At 36.1% G+C, this 21,582-nt stretch overlaps 1 protein-coding gene across 3 annotated transcripts in view; it reads right to left on the bottom strand.

Annotated features, from left to right (window-relative positions):
- Nucleotides 1–21,582, bottom strand: part of FLT3 (fms related receptor tyrosine kinase 3) — a 124,763-nt gene that overhangs the window by 68,954 nt on the left and 34,227 nt on the right. For 2 of the 3 annotated variants that reach the window (XM_031960748.1, XM_031960749.1), the window contains exons 1-2: nt 7,672–8,012; nt 3,446–3,567 (exon numbers count right to left, since the gene is read on the bottom strand). In XM_031960748.1, coding sequence (XP_031816608.1) covers nt 3,446–3,567; nt 7,672–7,720 — 171 coding nt within the window. In that variant the 5' untranslated portion in view covers nt 7,721–8,012. Of the gene's footprint in view, nt 1–3,445; nt 3,568–7,671; nt 8,013–21,582 lie in introns of those variants that run through there. The other variant, XM_031960750.1, reaches the window with a different exon arrangement.

Genomic DNA, 21,582 nt, shown 5'->3' with positions numbered 1-21,582 from the left:
TTATTACAATATTCAAAAGAGGTAAACAAATGGTAGTTTATTGATAAGAAACACACACTACAGTGCTTAAGAATAGCATGGAAACCGAGTCAACAAGAATTAGAAATCTATAATAATTTCTTGGATCTAATATTTTGCTGTCACAGATGTTAGTGAGGGCAATGAAAGTGGGTGAAGCAGTAGTTTCTGTTTTATACTACCTACAATGCATCCACTGTCAAGTCTCACGGAATCATGAGATTCAAGGCTGAAAGAGGCTTCATAAATTCATGGATTGCTATCTCTGAATGAATCATTTCAAGTGACTTCTATTAGAGATGAGGAAATAAAAACCAGAGAGGTTAAGTGATTTGCTAATCAACAAATTTGTAAAAGGGTCAGAAGTTGAATCCATGTCTCTGGCTTCAAATATATTATATTTATTCCTTATGGTATGGAGCAAAGAAACACTTCATTTAAAAAAAAAAAAAAAAAAGGTTGGATCTCTTTTTTCTTGAACACGGGCTGGATGTGTATTTTGGTATGGATATATGGTAACATATATCTGTAGTTTTATGTTCTCATCATGTCTGTAAAATATCTTGGGGCAGATAAGTTGTACAATGGATAGAATGTCACATCTAAGTCAGGAAAATTTCTCCTTCTGAGTTCAAACCTGGCCTTAGACATTTACTAGCTGTCTTATTTTGGAGAACTTACTTAACTCCATTTACCTTGGCTTCTCGTAAGTTGCCTAAGTTTTTTGTTTAACATTTGTACTTGATCAACATATGCTTCTCTTTCTGCTTCTCAACAGCAATTGCTCTTTTATAGGGCTTGTATAAGGGCTAAAGTCAGTGAGGTCCAGAATAAGCCTGACCAGGGCAAACAATCCAAAAACAGAGCAGGCTGTCTTACTGGTATACAAATGGCCCCGTTCTAGAAGCAAGGGCAAGAACAGAATTCTTTCTACATTTTATCCTGGTTCAAGAACTAGATAATTTAATATTTAGTCTATCAGAAATAGCTGCTCAGGACATCAGGTCTCACTATTATCTGTTACTATTTGTTTTTAATCTCTAATTTTATTAGTTTAAATAACATCTTTTTTTTAAAAAAGAACCAAGAATTCCGGAGCCCTCTACCAATTTAGATGAGTGAATTCTGAAAATGATGGCCTTAAGAGAGTACTCTAGAGCATTTAAAAGTTAAGTGCTTGCCCAAGATTAAGGAACTTGCATAGAGTCAATATGTTCCAGAGACTGAATTTGAGCCCAGATTTTCCTGATTCTGAGGTTTGTCCTTTATATGGTTCAATTTTTTAAAGGAAAAGTTATCTTTGTAATAATTTTTTTTCACTCAGTTATTTAAGTATGTATATATATATATATATATACATATATATATATATATGTATATATATATATATATATATATATATATGTACATGAAGCAGCTAGGTATAGAAGAAGATAGTGAGCTGGTCTGAGAGAAAGATCTAGATTCAAGTCCCATCTCTGACACACTGTATGACCCTAGACAAATAATTTAGCTTTTCACTGATCCAGGCTACTGTCTAAGACTATATGTAGTTCCATCATTTGTCTCATTTATTAATCTTTGTTCTAGAAAAGTAGTGGACCTATGTTCGTTCTGTGGCAGGGACGATTATCCTCACCCCCCAACAACCCAGGCTTCTGGATTCATAGAACACATTCTCCCAGCTAGATGGAAATATTTGACTGAAGAAACAGACAAACAGATTCAGATACAGAGAGATAAAGAGGGGAGAGAAGACTCTAGTACCTCTAAAATTCTGAGTTTTTATCTTTATCTTTTCTTAGCTACTCTTCTCAATGTAAGAGAAGGGACTCAATATTAATGTTTGAATTTCCAAGTGGTTTTATAGGTCTGAATTTGCAATGTCACCAATGTATTAATGAATTTTTTAATATAGTGTTTTTTGGGGGACAACTACATGACTCAGTGGATTGATTCTGGTCTTAGAGTCAGTTAGACCATTGTACAAATCTATCCTCAGATACTTACCAGCTATGTGACCCCAGATAAGTTATTTAACCCTGTTTATCTTGGTTTTCTCACCTGTAAAATAAGTTGGCAAACCACTTTAGTATCTTTGCCAAGAAAATCCCAAATAGGATGTTAAAAAGTTGGGCACAACTAAACAGGTGTTTTTTTTTTTTAAATTCTACAGATTAATTGAATGTTATACTTCATAAATGAAACCAAATGTATCTCTCTCACTCATTCAAGTAATGACTACAGCATTATAGGATTAATTTGAAGATCAAGAAACATTTACTAAGCTTATTAGATGCCAGGCACTGTGAGCTAACTCCTATCAATATAAATAAAAACAAAATACTGTCCCTGTCCTCAAGGAGAAAAGATGTAAATAACCACATATATAAAAGATATATACAAGGTAGAAAGAAATCACTAAGTGAGGAGAGGGAAAGTCCTCTAGAAAATGTAATATTTGAGCTGAAACTTGAAGGAACCCAAGAAAGAGAAGAAGCTGAAATGAGGGAGCAGAACATTCTAGGGTTGGAGAAACTTTAGTCAGTTAAAAAACTATGGAAAAGAAAGAAGCAATGAAAACTATTCCAGCTAGACTGCAATATTCAGAGCAGGTAGTAATAAGAAGACTGGGAATGTAGGAAAGGGCAAAGCTGTGAAGGCCTTTAAATGCTCAACAGACTTTGTATTTGATCCTGAGGGAATAGATGTCACTGTAGTTCACTAATTAGAGGACAGAGTCAGATCTGGGATTTAGGAAAATCAATTGACAATTAAATGGAGGATAGATTAGGGTGAGGTGAGACTTGAAGCAAAGAGCCTGATTAAAAATCTCTTTCAACAATCCAGGCAAGAGGTCTTAAGGGTTTGTTCTAGTGTGAGTGTAGAATGTAGATGGGAAACATGATAGTAGAAACAAAAAGAGTTGACCACAGATTGCATTATGTGAGGTAAGTGCAAACTGAGGAGTTGAGGATGACATCAAGTTCTTCAGTCTAGGCAACTGGAAGGATATTGGTACCCTCTAGCTTAATAGGAAAGCTGAGCAGAAAAAAGATAATTAGCTCGTTTTGTATCTGTTGAATTTCAGGTGCCTATAGAACTTCATATTCTAGAACTGTGAAGGGTCTTAAAAGTGATTTTGTTCATTTTACAGATGAGGATTAGATAGGTTAAATAATTGGTACAAGGTCTCACAGGTAATAATTGTCAGAGATGGGATTTGAACCCAAGTCCTCTATATCCAGAGGTAGTTCTCTTTCCACAGTGCCATGATGACATACTTAACAACTAATATGCAAAGGTATTAGGTCTAGGTACAGATCAAATCCATACAGCTTTTGGAGCTGAACAGAGCCTAAACAGAGTCTCTGGAATAATGTCTTCTATTGTCTGATTTTTAAAAAAACTATTAATATTATTTTACCATAAATGTTGTTGATGATGTCCTTATTGAGGAATCATTGATCTTGTGATTATTTAACACACATTTTATCACAGGTAGATCTTGGTTTGCAGTGGATCCAAATGCCATTGTTGAAATAATAACTGCAAAATAAAACTTAAAAGCATTAAAATTCATAACTATGACACACAAAAACTGAAAGCACTCTACCTAATTATTTTTGAGAAAAATATAGTATTGATACTTAAAACATAAAAGAGTAAAGCAAAAAGAACTATAGACCAATATTACTAATGATTATTGACACACACAAAAGGAATCTAGATAGAAAATTTTTTCATGAAAGGCATGTTAACTAACTTATAGAAACAGATTACCTGATGATCATAACAGCAAAATAAAAGATATTTTTACTATTAGGTTGACTAGTTCCTCAATTTAGAATATTAAATAGTTCCACTAGCACCAATAAACACCATTGTGAAGTCCCTTTCCAAATTCTTGTATTTATTCTGTATGTTTTTATGCCTTATATAAGACATAAAATATAGAACTATAGATTCCTGTTAGAATGTAAGTTCCTTGAGAGCAGACTAAATTTTTTTTGTCTTTACATATCATAAGTACCAAATAATACTTGTTGATTGATTGATTTGTTATGAAGACCAGGATGAGTAACACATTTGGCTAATCTGGCTATAGTATAAGAAACAGATAAGAGGAGAGATTGAGGCAAGTTCCAAATTTCTGCTGTTAATGATAATGATGTTTAGGATGAATGCTGGAGATATTTTTCTCCCTAATTTACTCTGGTCCCACTAAGTCTTATAAAACAGTTGAAAATTTTCCAAAAGCTATTGATATTTGCAGATACTCAAGATAGTGATCAGACTCCAACACTTATGATAATTTCATGCATTCCATCACTGAGTACATGAAATCAAGAGAACTTTTGGGCCAAAGAGGGTTATTTAATTGATTATTTGCTAAAGATTTGATGGAAGCTGAAGGGGGTAGAGGAGGGAAGGGGAGAGGGGGAAAGTCTCTTCTAGGCAACCACAAGGTCTGTAGTTGAAAAGTTATGGTTTTTTTTTTCAGATGTATCTTTTGTGTTGGAATCTTATAGTCACTTGGTATTTTGGATTGAAGAGAAATCAAAGCATTATCTACCTAGCAATCAAACTAGATACTAGAAAAATATGCTTAGTAAGTAAAACTAGTCTTCAGTATCCTATAGCCTCTCCAATCTGCTCGGCTTTCCTGCACTCAGATAAAGGCATAAACATCTAATAACAGACCTGCCTCTTCCCAGGGGAATTAATATTTAATTGGGAAGCCAAAGCTTTGATCTAAGAATTGAAGCACTACAGGTGAAATTACAGCTATTATGGTGTAGAAGGTATTTTGAAGAAAAATAAAATGGTGCCCCTGATATCACACCAATCTACCAAAGACAAGTCTTGCTTGCACAAAAAAAAAAAAAAAAAAAATAGAAATGTAAATAATGTAAAATAATTTGTTAGACTGATCCTTCTAAAGCAAATAAAAATGATACTCTTGGACTAGATAACCTTTAGAAATACCTTCCAACTTAAACTTTTCAGGTGTCTCATTTTTCAATTGAAGGAACTGAAGGTAATAGGGGTTAAATTACTTGCCAGAATCATACAACTATGAAATATCTAAGGTTAGATTTCAACTCATTTTTACTCTGTAGAAGGAAAAGATAGCCAATTAATTTATTCAAGGAAAACTTCCTATAAAAGACTTATTCCCAAGAATTCTACATAGTCTCCAAATCTTTTAAATGCATTGGTAAGATCACATAACTCCCTAGATCAAAGCCTTTCAGCAGTTTACCAAGACCTACCTACTCAATTCTGCTACTGTGGAAAAAGAACCAGAACAGCAACCAAAGACCTATATGGAAGGCTCTACCATGTATTACCTGGATGACCTTAAGAAATCACTTTATTTTTCTTAGTTTATTCATTTATAAAGTGAGGATGTAAATGATCTAAGACCCCTTCTACCTCTAATATTCTACAATTCTGTAGATAAAATATAAAATTATTTTGCCCTACATTACAATTTGGTTACAATTTACCTTATAGCTTTATGTAATTTCCCCCATCTCCAACTATTGAAAGCCTTCTTCAAGGCCCCAGCTCAAGATTAAATGTAATATTCCTCCATGTTTACCTCTTGGATTGCTTACATTCCATGTCTTGGTTCAACTAGAAGTGATCCTTCCTTAAATCACAATCCATTCTGTAATGTACTTTATCATTTTTCTAAATTAAGATTTTATGAATATCTCCTTCCAGACTAGATTTTTTAAGATCCTTGAGGACAAGAGCTACTATATTGAACCTCCACAAAAGGATCACAAAGGCTTGAATGTAGTAATAGTATTAGTAGTAGTAGCAGCAGCAGCAGCAGCAGCAACAGCAGAAGTAGAAAGAGGAAGAAGAGGATCAATAGGAGTACTAGTAGAAGCAGTAGTAATAGTAGTAGTAGTAGCAGTAGCAGTTACAGCAACAGTAGCAGTAGCAGTAACAATAGCAGCAGCAGCAGCAGCAGCAGTTACTTAGTCTGGACCTAATTCATTAATGTGGCTAAATCCCAGTGTGGAAGTTCTATCCATCTATGAAGATTGGTAATTCATCTCTTATTTAGTAAGGGTTTTTTTTTTTTTTTTAAGAGGATTTTCAGGAATATTAGAGTATTAAGAAATTAAATTACTTTCCCATGGTTACACAATTAATTCATGAGTTAGAGGTAGGACTGAATCAATGCTTTCTGAACAAACACTCTTTCCACTATATCAGGATTGAATAGAAAGATCTTCAGAACAAAACAGGCCTCTTATCCACACTATAACATAACCTCTTAATAATCACTTAACAATTGTTGAATTGAATCCAGATGTTACAGAAGAATTAATTCATCTCATTCCCAAGAATCATTTAATTCAGCAGATTTTTAAATGAATACAGGGTGCCCTCCCCCAACTTAACTTTGAGAGCAGGGCTTATCATTATCTCTCTTCCCTAGGGTCTCAATTTGAGTTAACTCCTGAGATTTGGAGTAGATTAGAAAAAAAGATTTTAGCAATTTACACCGTTTTCTGAGGAAAATGAGAGAAAGAAAGTTTTTTTTTTTTTAAATTCAGTTCTTTAAAAGAATTCTCCATCTAAAATCTGCATTTTAAAACTGGAAAAGACTTGGAAATAGTATAGTCTAACCTCCTTATTTTACAGATGAGGAAACTGAGGTCCAGGAAAATTAAGAGTCTTTCAGTCAGATAGTAGACAATTCAAAACCAAATTCTCAATTCCAAACCCCTTCCATTACAGCTGCTTCATCTTATTCGAGTGAAACTACTGAGATTTGGAGAAACAATAATTTAATATTTAAATTATAATTGTATGTTTTATTTCTATGTATACAAAGCGTTTTCACTGATAATTGTTTTTTTAAATCTTTTGAGGGAAGTTTTTTTTTTTTTTTTTTTTTTTTTTTTGGTCTGGGGTGAAAGAGTTCTAGGAGCACGTTTTTCCCCACAGTTCGTTCCATTACCAAAATCATCAGGGAGGGATGAATGCCCCTACGCAATTCCCGATTGTACTCTCCCATGAAGTCCATAGCGAGACAGTTCGCTCTATCTCACCCTGACATCGGAGTCCGATTTCTCCTACCAGACTCCGGATGCCAAACTCCCGCGGCCACACAGTGCCCCCAGGCGGGTATGGAACCGAGAGAGATGGAAGTCTCTCAGGGGACTGACGAGGATGGGGAGGAGGGGGCGGTGTTAAACAGAATGGGACTTGGGAGGAGATGGCCGGGAATCAGAGTACTCCGCTTTGGGATGGAGGAAAGAGCAAGATGAGTGAGTTTCAAAGGAAGGAAAGGGAATGAACGAGAGGAAAAAATAAGAAATGGAGGAAAAGTTCGAAGCGATTGGAGGGGAAAGGAGAAGGCCGGATGAGGAGGGTCAGATGAAAAGAGGAGGGGCAAGGAAGACGCCTGAAAATCTGGGAAGAAAGGAAGGCAAAGAAGAGGGGCAGAACGCTTGAAAGAAAGCGCAAAATGGAGCTGGATAGAGAGTGCGCATGGGGACTGGGGCGGCAGGCAAAAAGTAGGCAGGAGAGAAAGAAAGGAGACCTGGCGGAGGTGGAGTGAATGAAGAAGGGAGAGCTAAGAAAGGAGATTGGGAGCGTGGCTCTGGTAGGGGAGGTTCTTACCGAGAAGTCGGAGCTGGCCGCGGCCGCCTAGGAGCCAAAACATCAGCATGGCCTCCCGTGCCACAGGGGTCCCCCAGGCCAGCGGCTGCGGGCCTGGAGCCCGCAGATCCCTCCCCAGTCTGGCGCGCCAAGCGCTGCAGGTGGCTCTTAAGGCTGCGCGTCACCAACCACAAATTCCCTCGTAACTGCGGCAGAGTAAAAGAGCGGGGGAAACCCTTCTTCGGTGTGGCTCCTTGTAATGACCGCGTGCAGAGGCCAGGGGCTGGGCCAGGAGGGATACTGCTGGAGTTGGAAGTTGAAAATACTTTGTTGGGGGAAGTGTCCGACCTGCCCGGCAGAGCCTCAAGTGCAAAGAAAGTGGCGCTGGCATGGGAAGCCTGTGGGCGCGGCTTTAAAGTTTGCATACATCTTACAGTATCCCAGAAGTGTCTTATAATAATTTCTTGATAGGTATTGATTATCTCCATTTTACAAATGAGGAAACGGAGGCATACATACAAAGGGGCTTACCAATGTCGCACGGATAATGTCTATGACAGGATTTGAAACTAAATTTTTTTGACTTCCAATCCATCACTATGCATTACACTACTGTTTCTGGTTTCTCTGTTAGAAAGCTGGTACTTAAGGTGGGCAAGGTAGAGTGAATATTTAGCCTGTCACAATGGATCTAATGATGGATTTGGAGTCAGGAAAATCTAAGTCTAAAATCATACTTTGGATACTTACTAACTGTAACTATAATCTCAACCGCCCTGAGACGCATTTTCTTCACCTTTAAAGTATCTATGTTATCTACCTCAAAGAGTTGTTGTGAGGCTAAAATTAAATAATGTATGTAAAACGCTTTTCAAAGAAAACTGAGGCTAAGGGAATTGAAACAATTTGCACAAGATCACAGGGGCATTAAACTTCCCATGCAGGATCTCTGACTTCAGAGCCTGTGTTCCTTCTACTGTTCCTACTACCCTCTGGGCTACTAGGAAGAGAAGTACTCAAGTGATACAGCTAAGTATGATCAAAAAGGGAAATCTTTACCCTTTCTCCGCCCCGCCCCCCCCCCCAAAAAAAAATCAAAGTCCTGATCTTCATACATTCCAAAGTAAATTAGAAATCATAGTAATCTATGCTATGCTGTGGCATCAGACAACTCATCTGAGTATTATTTTTCTAATTTGTATGAGAATTCAATACATGGTATAGCAGATAAATATATGGTATAATTCTGGTTCTTTCATGTTGGAATCCTTACAAAATGTTAACTCCAGAAAACCTCCCCAAGAAACCTGCTCCCCCAGAGAGAACCATTATATTTTAAAGAACAAGAACACCACACCTTCACTATGCAGTTGTATAAATGGGAGAAAAAAATGCATTAAGTGTTCAATATCTACAGACCACCGATCTAAGCACTGGGTAAGACACAAAAACTTAGAAAAAATTCAATCTCTATCCACATGGAGTTCCAAGCCAAGTAGAATTAAATCTCTCTGGGTCTCAGTTTACTTATCTATAAAATTAGAGGTTCATGGCATCATAGAACCACAGACGAAGAAATGGAAGGTTATGTTAAAGACTATTAGTTCAAGCCCCTCATTTTAAATATGAACAAACTAGTTCAAAATACCATGTCCAAGGTCACAGAAGTAAGAAATGTAAGAGCTAGAATTTAAAATCAGAGCTTCTGAGTCTAAATCTAATATTCTTTCCATGAATTATAAAGTCCTTTCTGGCTCTAAAAATCCAATTTCCTACATTATTTTTTTTTCTCATACAACATTGGTGGTGTTCTAATTTGTATAATACTTTTGTTCAGATATTCGAGAAGTATAAAAATTAGACATGGGAAATCTATAAACATTGTCTCAAAACATCACAGAAACATAAAATCTGAGATAGAAGAAATCTCAGAGGTCACTCAGTCCAACCTATACATAAGTAGAAATCCTCATACAACTGGTCACTTAAACTGCTGAAGACTTCCAATGATGGGAACCTTACTATCTCCAAAAAAAGGTCCAGACAAAGTTCAATCTACTTCTGCTTAGCTCTAAATTTTCCTTACATTGAGCTCAAATCTCCTACTCCTAGCTCTTCCATCACTCAATGTGACACCCCTTCAAATACTTGAAGACAGCTGTCATGTCCCCATAAGCCTTTTCTCAGTTCCTTAAACTGATCCTTGTAGGGCATGGTTTCAAGTCCCCCTTACCCTTCTGGTTACCTTCCTCTGGACATGCTACAGATTGTCAACATCCTCTCTAAAATACACCAAACTGAACAAAACACTGGAGATTTGGTTTGATTAAGGCAGAAGACAAAAGAAATATAGCTTTCCTTATTCTAGACTCTACAATTTTGTAAATGTAACCTATGATTAAGTCCCATTGTTGCCTCATTGAGCAAGTTCGACTAGAAGTCAAATAGGTCTTTTGCACATGGATTGTTGAGAAGCCAAATTCTCTCTTGTATTTTTGAAGGTGTAAGTACACACACACACACACACACACACACACACACATTCATACTATATTCTTGTGGTAACAAAAACCTGGAAGCAAATTAAATGTCCATGGATTGTGAAATGGATGAGGAAGTTGTTGTATATTAATGGATTATAAGAAATGATGGAAATCAGAGAAACATGTACAGAATTATGGGAGAAACAGGCAGAATTAGGGGAAATGATGCAAGGGAAAAAACAAAATCAAGAGAATAATATACATTTTTATGACAATAACATAAATGAAGACAACACTAAAAAGAAGCTAAAGTCAGATAAAATGGTGATCAATATTAATTTCAGAGATTCCAATGAACTGATCCTCCTTCCTACTCAGTAATAGGAAGCAACACTATGGTAGTAAATATGGAATTACAGACTTGATCATTGTATCAAATAGTTTAGCTTACTGTTTTATTGTTTTTCTTTATTATAAAGGAGAACTTAGTGGAGAGAGTGAAATTAGATCAAAAAATAGTGGTGTAAAAATAAGCAATAAAACCTTTTTTTTTTTTAAGTTATTATATCTTAAATAGGATGGCACATGCCTATAACCTCTATACCTGTGGACAAAATTCATTTAGTCTTCCAAGGTGTACACTGGCTCCTGAACTTGAATCCCCTCCCCTCCATTAGTAGGGAAAACTTAAGTGTCTTGGGAGTTCAAAGTTTTGAGAAAAAGAAAAGTTCTTGGGAATAGAAAGACAAAAGCATTTCCAAGAAAAAAGTTTTCTAGCAGAGCTTGAGGGACTAGATTCCTCCTCTACCTTGACTTTTCTCAAATGTCCTTGCTGATAGTGTGAATGACCAGCAAAAAGACCAGGTCCTCCCAACTATTGGTGGAGTTGTGGACTGATCCAATAATTCTGGAAAGCAATTTGGAACTATGCCAAAAGGGATATCAAAGTGTCATTACTGGATCTGTATTCTAAAAAGATCATAAAAAAGGGAAAAGAAGCCACATATGCAAAAATGTAGCAGTTCTTTTTGTGGAATTGGAAACTGAGTAGATACCCATCAGTTGGAGAATGGCTGAAGAAACAATAAGTAATGGGATATTATTTTTCTATAAAAAATGATGAACAGGCAGTTTTTAGAAAGATCTGGAAAAGTTTACATGAACTAATGTTGAGTGAAGCAGGCAGAATCAAAAAAACATTGTACACAACAACAGTGGGATCGTACAAAGATCAACTATGATAGACTTGACTCTTCTCAGAGGTTCATAATCCAAGGAAATCCCAATAAACTTTGGGTGTTTTCCACCCAAAAAGCATTGAAAAAGTACTGACTTGTATATTCAAAGACAGAACTATAGACACTGAATATGGATCAATGCATACTATTTTCACTTTTGTTTTTTCTTCTGATTTTTCCCTCCCAATATGATTCATATGGAAATATGTAAAAAATAATAAATGTACATGTATAACAAAAAAGTTTTATAAAAAAAAACTGGGGAAATAATAACATATTTGTTATGATGGAGAGAGCCATCTGTACCTAGGTGCATTCCAGTGCCCTCCTTCGTTAGGCATTGAGAGATAGAATTATAGACACTGAATATGGATCAATGCATACTATTTTCACTTTTGTTTTTTCCTTCTGATTTTTCTCTTTTGTTCTGATTTTTCTCTCCCAATATGATTCATATGGAAATATGTTTTAAAAAAATAAATGTACATGTTAACAAAAAAAGTTTTATTTTAAAAAATGGGAAAATATTGATGTTTGTGATGATGAAGAGAGCCATCTGCATTCAGATGCATTCCTGTGCCCCTCCTTATAGGCCAGGCTTTAACAGGAGAGGGCCTTCCTTGAATTTAAATGGAATTTAAGTGGGCTTTTGGGCCCTAGTTGAATTTCCACCTTTAATCTCCAAGGCAAGTAGATAGAGGATTGACAGGATTATTTTGTCTTTAAGTGAATTTTTGTTGTCCTTAAATAGGCTTTTGCTGCAGTGGGCCCTTGTTGAATTACTTGCCTTGACAAAATTGTGATTCCACAATTACTATATCCAATCAGAAGACTAAGCTATGATGGCAAACTCCCTCCTTCCCCTCCCCCCCCCCAGGTTATTTCTCTCTTCATTTCTTACTTATTCTTCATTGCAGATTCATTAGGAACCATCTATATTATGGCAGCAAGATCTCTGGGGACTTTGCCTGTCTTATGCTGTCTTTTTCTTTGTTATGGCTACTTTTATAAAGAACTCAAATCTCCCAGTTCATCAGAAACTGCTCATCTTATATCTAGTTCATTAGAAATCTAGCTATCTTATGGCATCAGGTCATTCTCTCCCTCCTCCTAGTTATAGCTGGGTTCATTAGGAATTGTTAAAGTGAATGTATAGGACTGCTTGCCATCTGGGGGAGGGGGAGGAGAGAGGGAAGGAAGAAGTCGGAACAGTAGTGAGTGCAAGGGATAATATTGTAACAAATTACCCAAGCATGCATTCTGTCAATAAAAAGTTATAATTATTAAAAAAAAAACGGAATTGTTAAAGTGCAGTCTAGAACTTTTGCCTGCCTTATGGCATCCTCCCCTTTGTTAATCAGTCAATGGCAAAATAATAAAATCTTTGTTGATTTAAAGATGGTCTAAGCCTACAAATCCTTTTGAGACACCTCATGACACCAACCTAGAACCCCAATATATTTGGGGGATTCAAACTCCTGATCCCCATCACTACCATTTAATTCTACTTAAGTTAAAGAAGTCTGAGAGGATATGGAAAACTCTGGGACCTAAGGAAGCATTTTTTTCTTCCCCAGACCAGTCTGTTTTCATAGGGTTCCTAAAATAGTCTTTGTATTCCAGAGCAGGCCCTCATTATCACATGCCTTGATTACTGGTATAACCTGCTGATGGGTCTCCCTGCCTCAATTCTCTTCTCACTCTAGTGCATTCTCCATTTAGTACCTACTGTAACTTTCCTAAAATACAGGTCTAATCATATTTCCCTTTCCACCCGCCAATAAAATATAATGGTTTTCTATTGCGTCTAAGAACAAATTTTAAAATCTTATATTTACTATTCAAAACCCTTCATAATCTAACCTCCTCCTTCCTTTCCAATCTTCTAATGTCTTACTCTCTGACACATACTCTTTGATCCAAAGACACTGGGCTTCTAACTGTTTCATAAACAAGACACTCAACACTCAATTTCTCAACTGCTGATATTCTATCTGGCTGTTCCTCATACCTGGAACACTCTCCCTCCTCCATTCCAACTACTGACCTTTCTGGTTTTAAGTCCTAGCTAAAAATCCTACCTTTTATAGGAAACCTTTCCCAATCTCTCTTAATTCTAGTACTGTTAATTATTACCTATTTATCTCATATAAAGCTTGCTTTCAGTATATTTCTCTGTATGTTGTCTCCTCTATTCAACTGTAAATTCCTTAAGGGCAGGGACTATCTTTTGCTTTTTTTTTTTTTTTTTTTTTTTTTGGTATCTTCAGCAATTAAGACAGTGCCTAGAATATGGAAAATGCTTAATAAATGTTTATTGATTATTGATTGATTTCCGTTCCTTCACAGGATGACTTGCCATTCTTTCAACATAATTTTTTTGCCCAACTCTTAAACTCTGGGGCTGAGGAGAGTTTGAAAAATCAGCTAAGATAACACTTCTAGGGAAAGACAGGGATAGGAGAAGCTAAAACATGCCTAAATAGTATGGCCTTCTATCAGGGAGAGAAACTTTTTCTTTTTCTTCCCCTTGTCCCTCCAGGCCCTCACTGTGTTTAATCTGACAGTGAAGAGTGGAATGTATCATCACTAATTAGTATTGGGGAGGGGATATTAAGTTCCAAAGAAATTTGAATATTAGCCTCTAAGTTTATTCAACTTTACTTGTAATAAATCAAGCTACTGAATTTTGTTCTATTAATTCTTTGCGGCATGTTATGATTTTCTTCAGCTTATAATTGCTTTCTTCAAATAGTAATAAATCACCTGTCTTAAACCCTATTCCTTTTTGTATACTGAGTATCTCTTTTACTTTCTCCCTTTGGGGTAAATCTTGGGCTAGAGCCAAGAGTAGAATTATCCCTGGAGTAGAATAAGAGACAGGGAGAAAGGTAATGAGACTAAGAGAAAATGTTAAACCTACTTACCTTATGGACAAGTCTGGATTCTTCAGACCTAACACCAGGTAAAACAAAATGCCTTGCTAAAGGACAGTATGTGAAGCAAGTCCCAACCCCCAGGTCTCCCTGCATCCAGGGCCAACTCCAGTAATCCTGATCTATATCTGGCCACTGGGCCCAGATGGCTCTGGAGGAGAAAGTGAGGCTGGTGACCTTGCATAGCTCTCCCTCACTTAAATCCAACTCACTTGCATGTCATGATGTTATGTTCTTTGAGAACAGAGGACAAACAATAACTTCTGTGAGTAGGATCTGTCCCACTGATGACTGGGCAACCTTCTTTCCTTCATTTCTTCCTCTCTACTTTCCTCCCTCCCTCTTTTCTTCCTCTTTCCTTCTTCCTTCCTTCCTTCCCTTCTTCCTTCCTTCCCTCTTTCCTTCTTTCCTTTCTTCCCTCCTTCCCTATTTCCTTCCTTTCTCTTTTTCCCTTCTTCCTTCCCTTGTTCCTTCTTCTTTCCTTCCCTCTTCCCTCCCTTCTTTCATCCCTTCCCTTCCTCCTTCTCTTCCTTCTTCTCTTACTCCCTTCCTCCCACTTTCTCTTTCTTCTTCCCTCCCTTCCTTACTTCCTCCTGCTTCTTCTTCCTTCTTTCCTCCCTCCATCCCTCATTCTTTCCCTCCCTGCTTCCCTCCCTCCCCCCCCCCCCCTCTGTCTCTGTCTCTGTCTTTTTCTCTCTGTCTCTGTCTCTTTCTCTCTCTCAATAACAGCTTTTTATTTTCAAAATATATACAAAGATAGTTTTTAACATTCACCTTTGCAAAAACCTTGTATTCCAAATTTTTCTCCCTTACAACTTCCTACCCTCTCCTCTAGATAACAAGTAATACAATATATGTTAAACATGTACAATTCTTTTATACATATTTCTACATTTATCATGCTGCACAAGAAAAATCAGATCAAAAAGAGAAAAAATGAAAAAAAGAAAAAAAGCAAGCAAACAATAATTAAAAAGGTGAAAATACCATGTTGTGGTCCACATTCAGTTCCCATGGACCTTTCTCTGCATGCACATGACTCTCACCATCACAAGTCTGTTGGAATTGACCTGAATCACCTCAGTGTTAAAGAGTCAATTTTATCTGAGTTGATCATCACATAATATTGCTGTGTAAATGTTTTCTTGATTCTACTCACTTCACTTAACATCAGTTCATATAAGTTTCTCCAGGTCTTTCTGAAATCATCTGCTGATCGTTCCTTATACTACAATAATATTCTATAGCATTCATATACTATAACTTATTCAGCCATTCCCCAACTGATGAGCATCCACTCAGTTTCTAGTTCCTTGCCACTGCAAAAAGGGATGTTATAAACATTTTTGCCTATATGAGTGCTTTTCTCTTTTTTATGATCTCTTTGGGATATAGACCCTGTAGTCTCTCTCTTGCTTTCTTCATGTTAGCCCTGAATAAGTTTCAAAGAATCAGCCAGATTTTTTATCTTCAAAGAAACTCAGATAGGGAAGACTCTATGGAACTATACTATTTGTACTAGTTATTAATTTGTATTCTCCATGAGACTTAAGAATGGGCTTTATATTTGTCATTGAACTTTCTTCAGAGGTTAAAAGTGTTCTTTATAGAGTAGATGCTAAAATCACTGTGATGGTAAATGACATATATCAGAAAAGAGAGATTCTATAAAATGCAATCACTTCTTACAAGAGCAGGAATGGGATAATTCTTGGAATGGGAATGCAAGATGAAGAAATAAAGAAGGGAATATCAGATGAGATGTAAAAAAAAAAAAAAGGCAAGACAACAAGAGTGAGATTGAAAAACATCCTTTTCCCTCTTTTTGCATACTGATTTCAATAAGAACCTTATAATGGCCCTATGAGGATTCTGTTCTATTTGGATTCTTAACAGCAAAGAATTTAGGCTGGCATACAACTGTAACTAGGTAATTATTACCTATGAAGAGCTTATTTGATAGTTATTCCTTCGCATGATCTCTTATTTCTACTTTTTCCTAAGCCTGAAGGATAATCTTTCTGACAGAATAAAGAGCAAACAGTAAAAGTGAAATTTCTTGCTAAATATAGCTAGAAGAAAATAAATTTTGAAGGAGAAAATTTTTAAATGAAAGCTAAGAAAGGAAGGGGACAGTGAAGTCATATTGTCTTTGACTATTTCTCTCTATCTCCTTTCTGGTACAATAAAGTCCAAGAATAACTCCAATGAATTAAGACAATCATAATTACTGATAGCTGATCATGTATTTAAGGTGGATTTAGAAATACTTATTGACTGTATTGAAGACAGAGGCTATTAGTTTATCCATTTACACAGATGTCTCCCTCAATACTTTTCATGTAATAACGACAAATAACAAATTAAATGAATACAGATAAAAGAAGGAATAAAATTCCAAATAAAGTCAGAGATTACAAAAAGAAGCCCATAGATAGTATTTATTTTGGATTGTACCTGTGATTTCATCAGTGCAAAGAACTCCCAATGTAAAAATTCTCCTCTCTCACCCTTCTCCCTGCTCTCCATGCAGTTTTCAAACCCTATCTGTAATTTTTGTCCCTATAATGTAGCTGTTATGGGAAGGAGGCAGATATAGAAAGAAATAAAATAGAAAAGAGCACTCACTTTAGAGTAAGAAGTTCTGAGTTTCCATCTTAGTTCAATGTACCCAACCTAATACTATTGCACCTGTGTGAGCTTTCATTTTCTGCTTGACAGACTAAAAGGAATAAATCATTTGTTGTCAACTCATGGGAATAGGATGTAAGTTTGTGGTGTATGTGATTTTGTTTTTATCTAAGTATCATATGTTGCATTAAACAGTCCTATTTTAAAAGATCAAATTATAGATAAGAATTATTGTATTACTGTAATGAGGTGATTCAAGCCAATTCCAATAGACTTGTGATGGAGAGAGCCATCTGTATCCAGAAAGAGGACTGTGGGAACTGAATGTAAATCACAACATACTAGTTTCACCTTTTTTGTTGTTTGCCTTTTTTTCTTTCTCATTTTTTTTCCTTTTTGATCTAATTTTTCTTGTGCAGCATGATAAATATGAAAATATGTATAGAAAAATTACACATGTTTAACATATATTGAATTACTTGCTGTCTAGGGGGGGAAGTGAGGGAAAAAAAGTTGGAAGGTGAATGTTGAAAACTATATTTGAATATATTTTGAAAATAAAACGCTATTATTAAAAGAAATTATTGTTGTAGAGGCAGTCTATATAGGGGTTCAAAGCCTGAGGCAGAAGTCATCTAATAACTTATGCTTCATTTCCCATTTTTGTACCCCCTTGAAGGGGCAGTCCTGATCTGGCAGACAGAAGACCCTTTTGTCCTCAGTGGACTGTTCTAGATTTAGGTTTTCTTAATCCAAACTTTTTCTAGACTCAGAAGAATCTTAAGAGAAATTAGGTCCAATGTAATGATATATGACTAAAGCAGAGATTTTTATCATGGGGTCTTCCTTTGAGGGGCTGTAGATAAATTTCAAGGGGGTTGTGATTTATAAAACTATTTTGATAACTGTCCTTCAATATTTTTCAAAAGTTTTCCTTTACAAGTCTACATGTTGTATTTTATGTATCTCAGACATCATTCAGAGAAGGGGTCTATAGGTTTGCCAAAGGTGTCCATGACACAAAAAAATATTAAGAACCTCCAATCTAGATGGACACTCTAGCAGCACCTGACCCTGTGGTAATCAATCCAATGGAAATGAGACAAAAGTCCCAATAGTGAAATAATGTTGACCAACAAAGATTTTAGTGATGGGATGCTTTTCTCTGGAGACTATTTAAATGAATTCAAAGACCTCTTTTTGACTGTATATCTTCACTACTATGAACCTAAAAGATATCATCTGGCCTAATTTTTTTTCTTCTTCCATATTCCACAACTAATTAAGCAGGGAGTTTGTAATCTTGAATTCACTATCCCATGCTTGAATAATGATGATATTCTGAGGGGGAGACTTACTTCCTGCTCTCTGTTGGAATGTTTCACTTTACTGAGTTTTCATGACAGGTTATGTATTCTCTTAACTTCATCATTTTGGCAAAAGTCATTTTGATAAAACACAGGAGCAGTGTGCCCAGGTGAGTCTGTACATGGTTGTATTTAATTCTAAAATTGTTTACAGAAATAGTATGTCAAGGAATGTACTTCTGTAGTTCAGAAAACTCTCTGGTCTTTTAAGACTAATCTTTCTAGCAACAAGTTGTCTCTTCTTTAAACATGCCTTCTTTTTCTCTTAGTATTTATTCCCTTTTTTGAGTACCCCAACCCTCCTCCCCATAGACATACACTTCCACTTCTCATTTCAGAACTATCTATGTCTGAAAACTTCCAGATTATATATTTGCAGATTTTCAAATTAATTGGTGTTTCCTTTCTGTGACATCGATATTCAGAAACTTATCAGATGCATGTGACTGAGGCCCCTCTCTCCCCTGTAAAATATCTGCTTCTTCAGTTTACTGAAGTTGCTCTGATCCCTGAGTTAGACTGAATCATGGAGTGATGGCAGCTCTAAAAGTCCCAGTCATTGAATCAGTGGAAGCTTGGTTTAACAATGCAACAAATCCTGGGAGCACCCTGCTTCTGGGAGATGTTCTGCCTTCCTCTACCATATAGGAATAGCCTTTTCCCACTGGCAACATAACCAGAACAGGCTTTGCTTAAAAAAAAAAATGGAACTACAACAGTCACTTTTCCTGAGGTCCCCTCAAAATTTCATTGCCTATCCAGAAAGAGTGAAAGTCCTGTTTACCCACAGTATGAATACTATTAATTGAACTAGTAAGGGGTAGGGGAGGGGGGAACCTTCTTTCCCTTTTGCTCCATAGCCTGAAAAGTGAGCATAAAGTTTTGTTTTACTCTGTTTTATTTGTCTTTTTTAGTTTTAGACAAAGGCAGGAAAATCCCCACTGGACCTGGATTCCAGCCATGGTGACCTTAAAGGAAAGAGTTGAGGCTGGGTATTGCTGTCAGGCCAGCAAGAAAGTCTTGAGAAGTCAAGGTTCCTAGACTCAAACTCAAAGAGAATTTTGGACTAGAAACTAAATGGAACTAAGCTAAATTGTGAAGCTAATCCTTCCTTTCACCAGAGATTGAGATGAAGGGATGAATTAGTTTTCTAGGTATTGAGGGAATGTTTCTCTCTTTATTCTTGCTATACTTTTGATGTAAATATACTTTCCATAAATCCAATCTGGCTGCTAAATGGTTGAATGGAATTGAGGTGCAAGGAACCCCAAAACTAATAGAATACGATTAGTGAAGGCTTAAGCCAATGGCAGAGACTGAATATCTTCCTCAAACTCGTTAAAACATTTATCAATTAGAGAATGACTTGTATTGTTATAAATTTGATTTCTGAAATATAGAGAAGTGAGCCAAATTTATAAGAATACAAGTCATTCCCCAATTGTTAAGTGGTCAAATAATATGAACAGGTAGTTTTAAAATGAAGAAATCAAAGCTATCTATGGTCACATAAAGAAGTGCTCTAAATCACTTTTGATTAGAAAAATGCACATTAAAACAACTCTAAGGTATCACCTTATACTATTAGATTGGCTAATATGAAAAAAAAAAGGAAAATGATAAACATGGGAGAGGATATTAGAAAATTGAGACACTAATGCACTGCTGGGAGAATTTTGAACTGATTCAACCATTCTGGAACTTGTGCAAATTAATGAAAAATGAAATAAGCAGAACCAGAAAAACATTGCCCATAGCTGTAGCAAAGTTGTATGATGAGTGTCCAGTTTTGTACATCATACTTTAGGAAGTACATGAATAATTAGAGCTGCAACTAGAAATTCTAATTCCTGGGATAATCAACAGCAATAATAACAAGTATTTGTTAAGTGCTTACAATGTGCTGGGTATTGTTATAAATGCTTTATAAAGAAAGGAAAAATACTGTTCCTTCCCATAAGGAGCTAACAAGTTAATGGGAGAGCCCACATTTAAGTTAATACATACATATAAGATATCTACAGAGTAGATGGAAAGTAATTTTAGAGGAAAGGCTCTAACCTAACAAGTAGCAATAAAGACCCTAACAAGTAGCAATAAAGTTCTCAGGGGTGGCATTCCAGGGCCAGGAAACACAGCAGGAATAACCTGCAATAAAGTGAACTGTGACATGGGGCTAGGAAGGATATTGGAGAGGGACCATTCCTTCCCAGTGCTTCACCCTCAGGACCCAGCAGATACATCTCCATTTGATTTGGAGTTCTAGTTATCCAAATATGCTTGTGAGAAGAAACACCACCTCTTGAAGCAGTCTGTTCCTGTTTGGGACAATTATTTCTATTTCTTGTGAAGTTCTTCCTTTTATGAGGTCTAAAACTGCTTCTCATCATCTTCCTCCAGTTTTGCCTTTTGGAGGCCAAATAGAACAAGTATACTCAGAGAGGCAGCTAGTGGCTGACATAGTGAATGGAGCAGGAGTTAGGAAGACCTGAGTTCAAATCCATCTTCAGACATTTACTAGCTATGTGACCATTAGCAAGTCACTTAACCCTGATTGCCCCCCAAACCAAACAAAAACATAATATAACAACCACCACAAAAATAACAATATGCTCTCTCTTCTACATGGTAGCCTGTCAAATATTCAAGGATAACTATTATGTCACTCCTAAATTTTGTCTTCTCTAAAATAAACATCTTCAGTTCCCTCATCTGAATCTCAATATTGTGTGACTTTAACATCCTTACACTCCTGGTTGTCCTCCTATGGATATTGTTCAGTTTATTTAGTCAAGTAAATTTGAATGGAATTTTTTTTTAACATGATAAAAAGATGGGGACTTTTTTCCAATGTCATCTCATTGCCTCTAAGTCTGAATTTTAAAGTACTTATTATGTTCTAGACATTGTTATAAATGCTATTATAAAAAAAAGGAAAAATACTGTTCTTCCTTATTTACCTTCCCAAATGAATTTGTCCCGAGTGCCGAAATTTCCAATTATACTTGAAATATTCTAATTGTTGCTTTCACATAAACTTAGAATTAATATTGAATTAATTATAGAATTAATATAAATTCCAAAGAATTTGAGGTAGAGAGAGGTATTTTTTATATATCAATGGAATCATAGGTGTTATTGATTTAGCATTCAGAAAGTTCTGTCAGAAAAAAAAAATTTAATTAGGACAATTTATAATGTTCTTAGAATACTCTTTGGATGCTTATACACAGATACTAACTATATCAGTCTCCTGCTTACCAAAAGTTACTCTCTA

Source organism: Sarcophilus harrisii, chromosome 3, assembly GCF_902635505.1.
Source record: "Sarcophilus harrisii chromosome 3, mSarHar1.11, whole genome shotgun sequence".
NCBI classification, from domain to species: Eukaryota; Metazoa; Chordata; class Mammalia; order Dasyuromorphia; family Dasyuridae; genus Sarcophilus; species Sarcophilus harrisii.
This window is presented reverse-complemented; position numbering and strand designations above follow the sequence as displayed.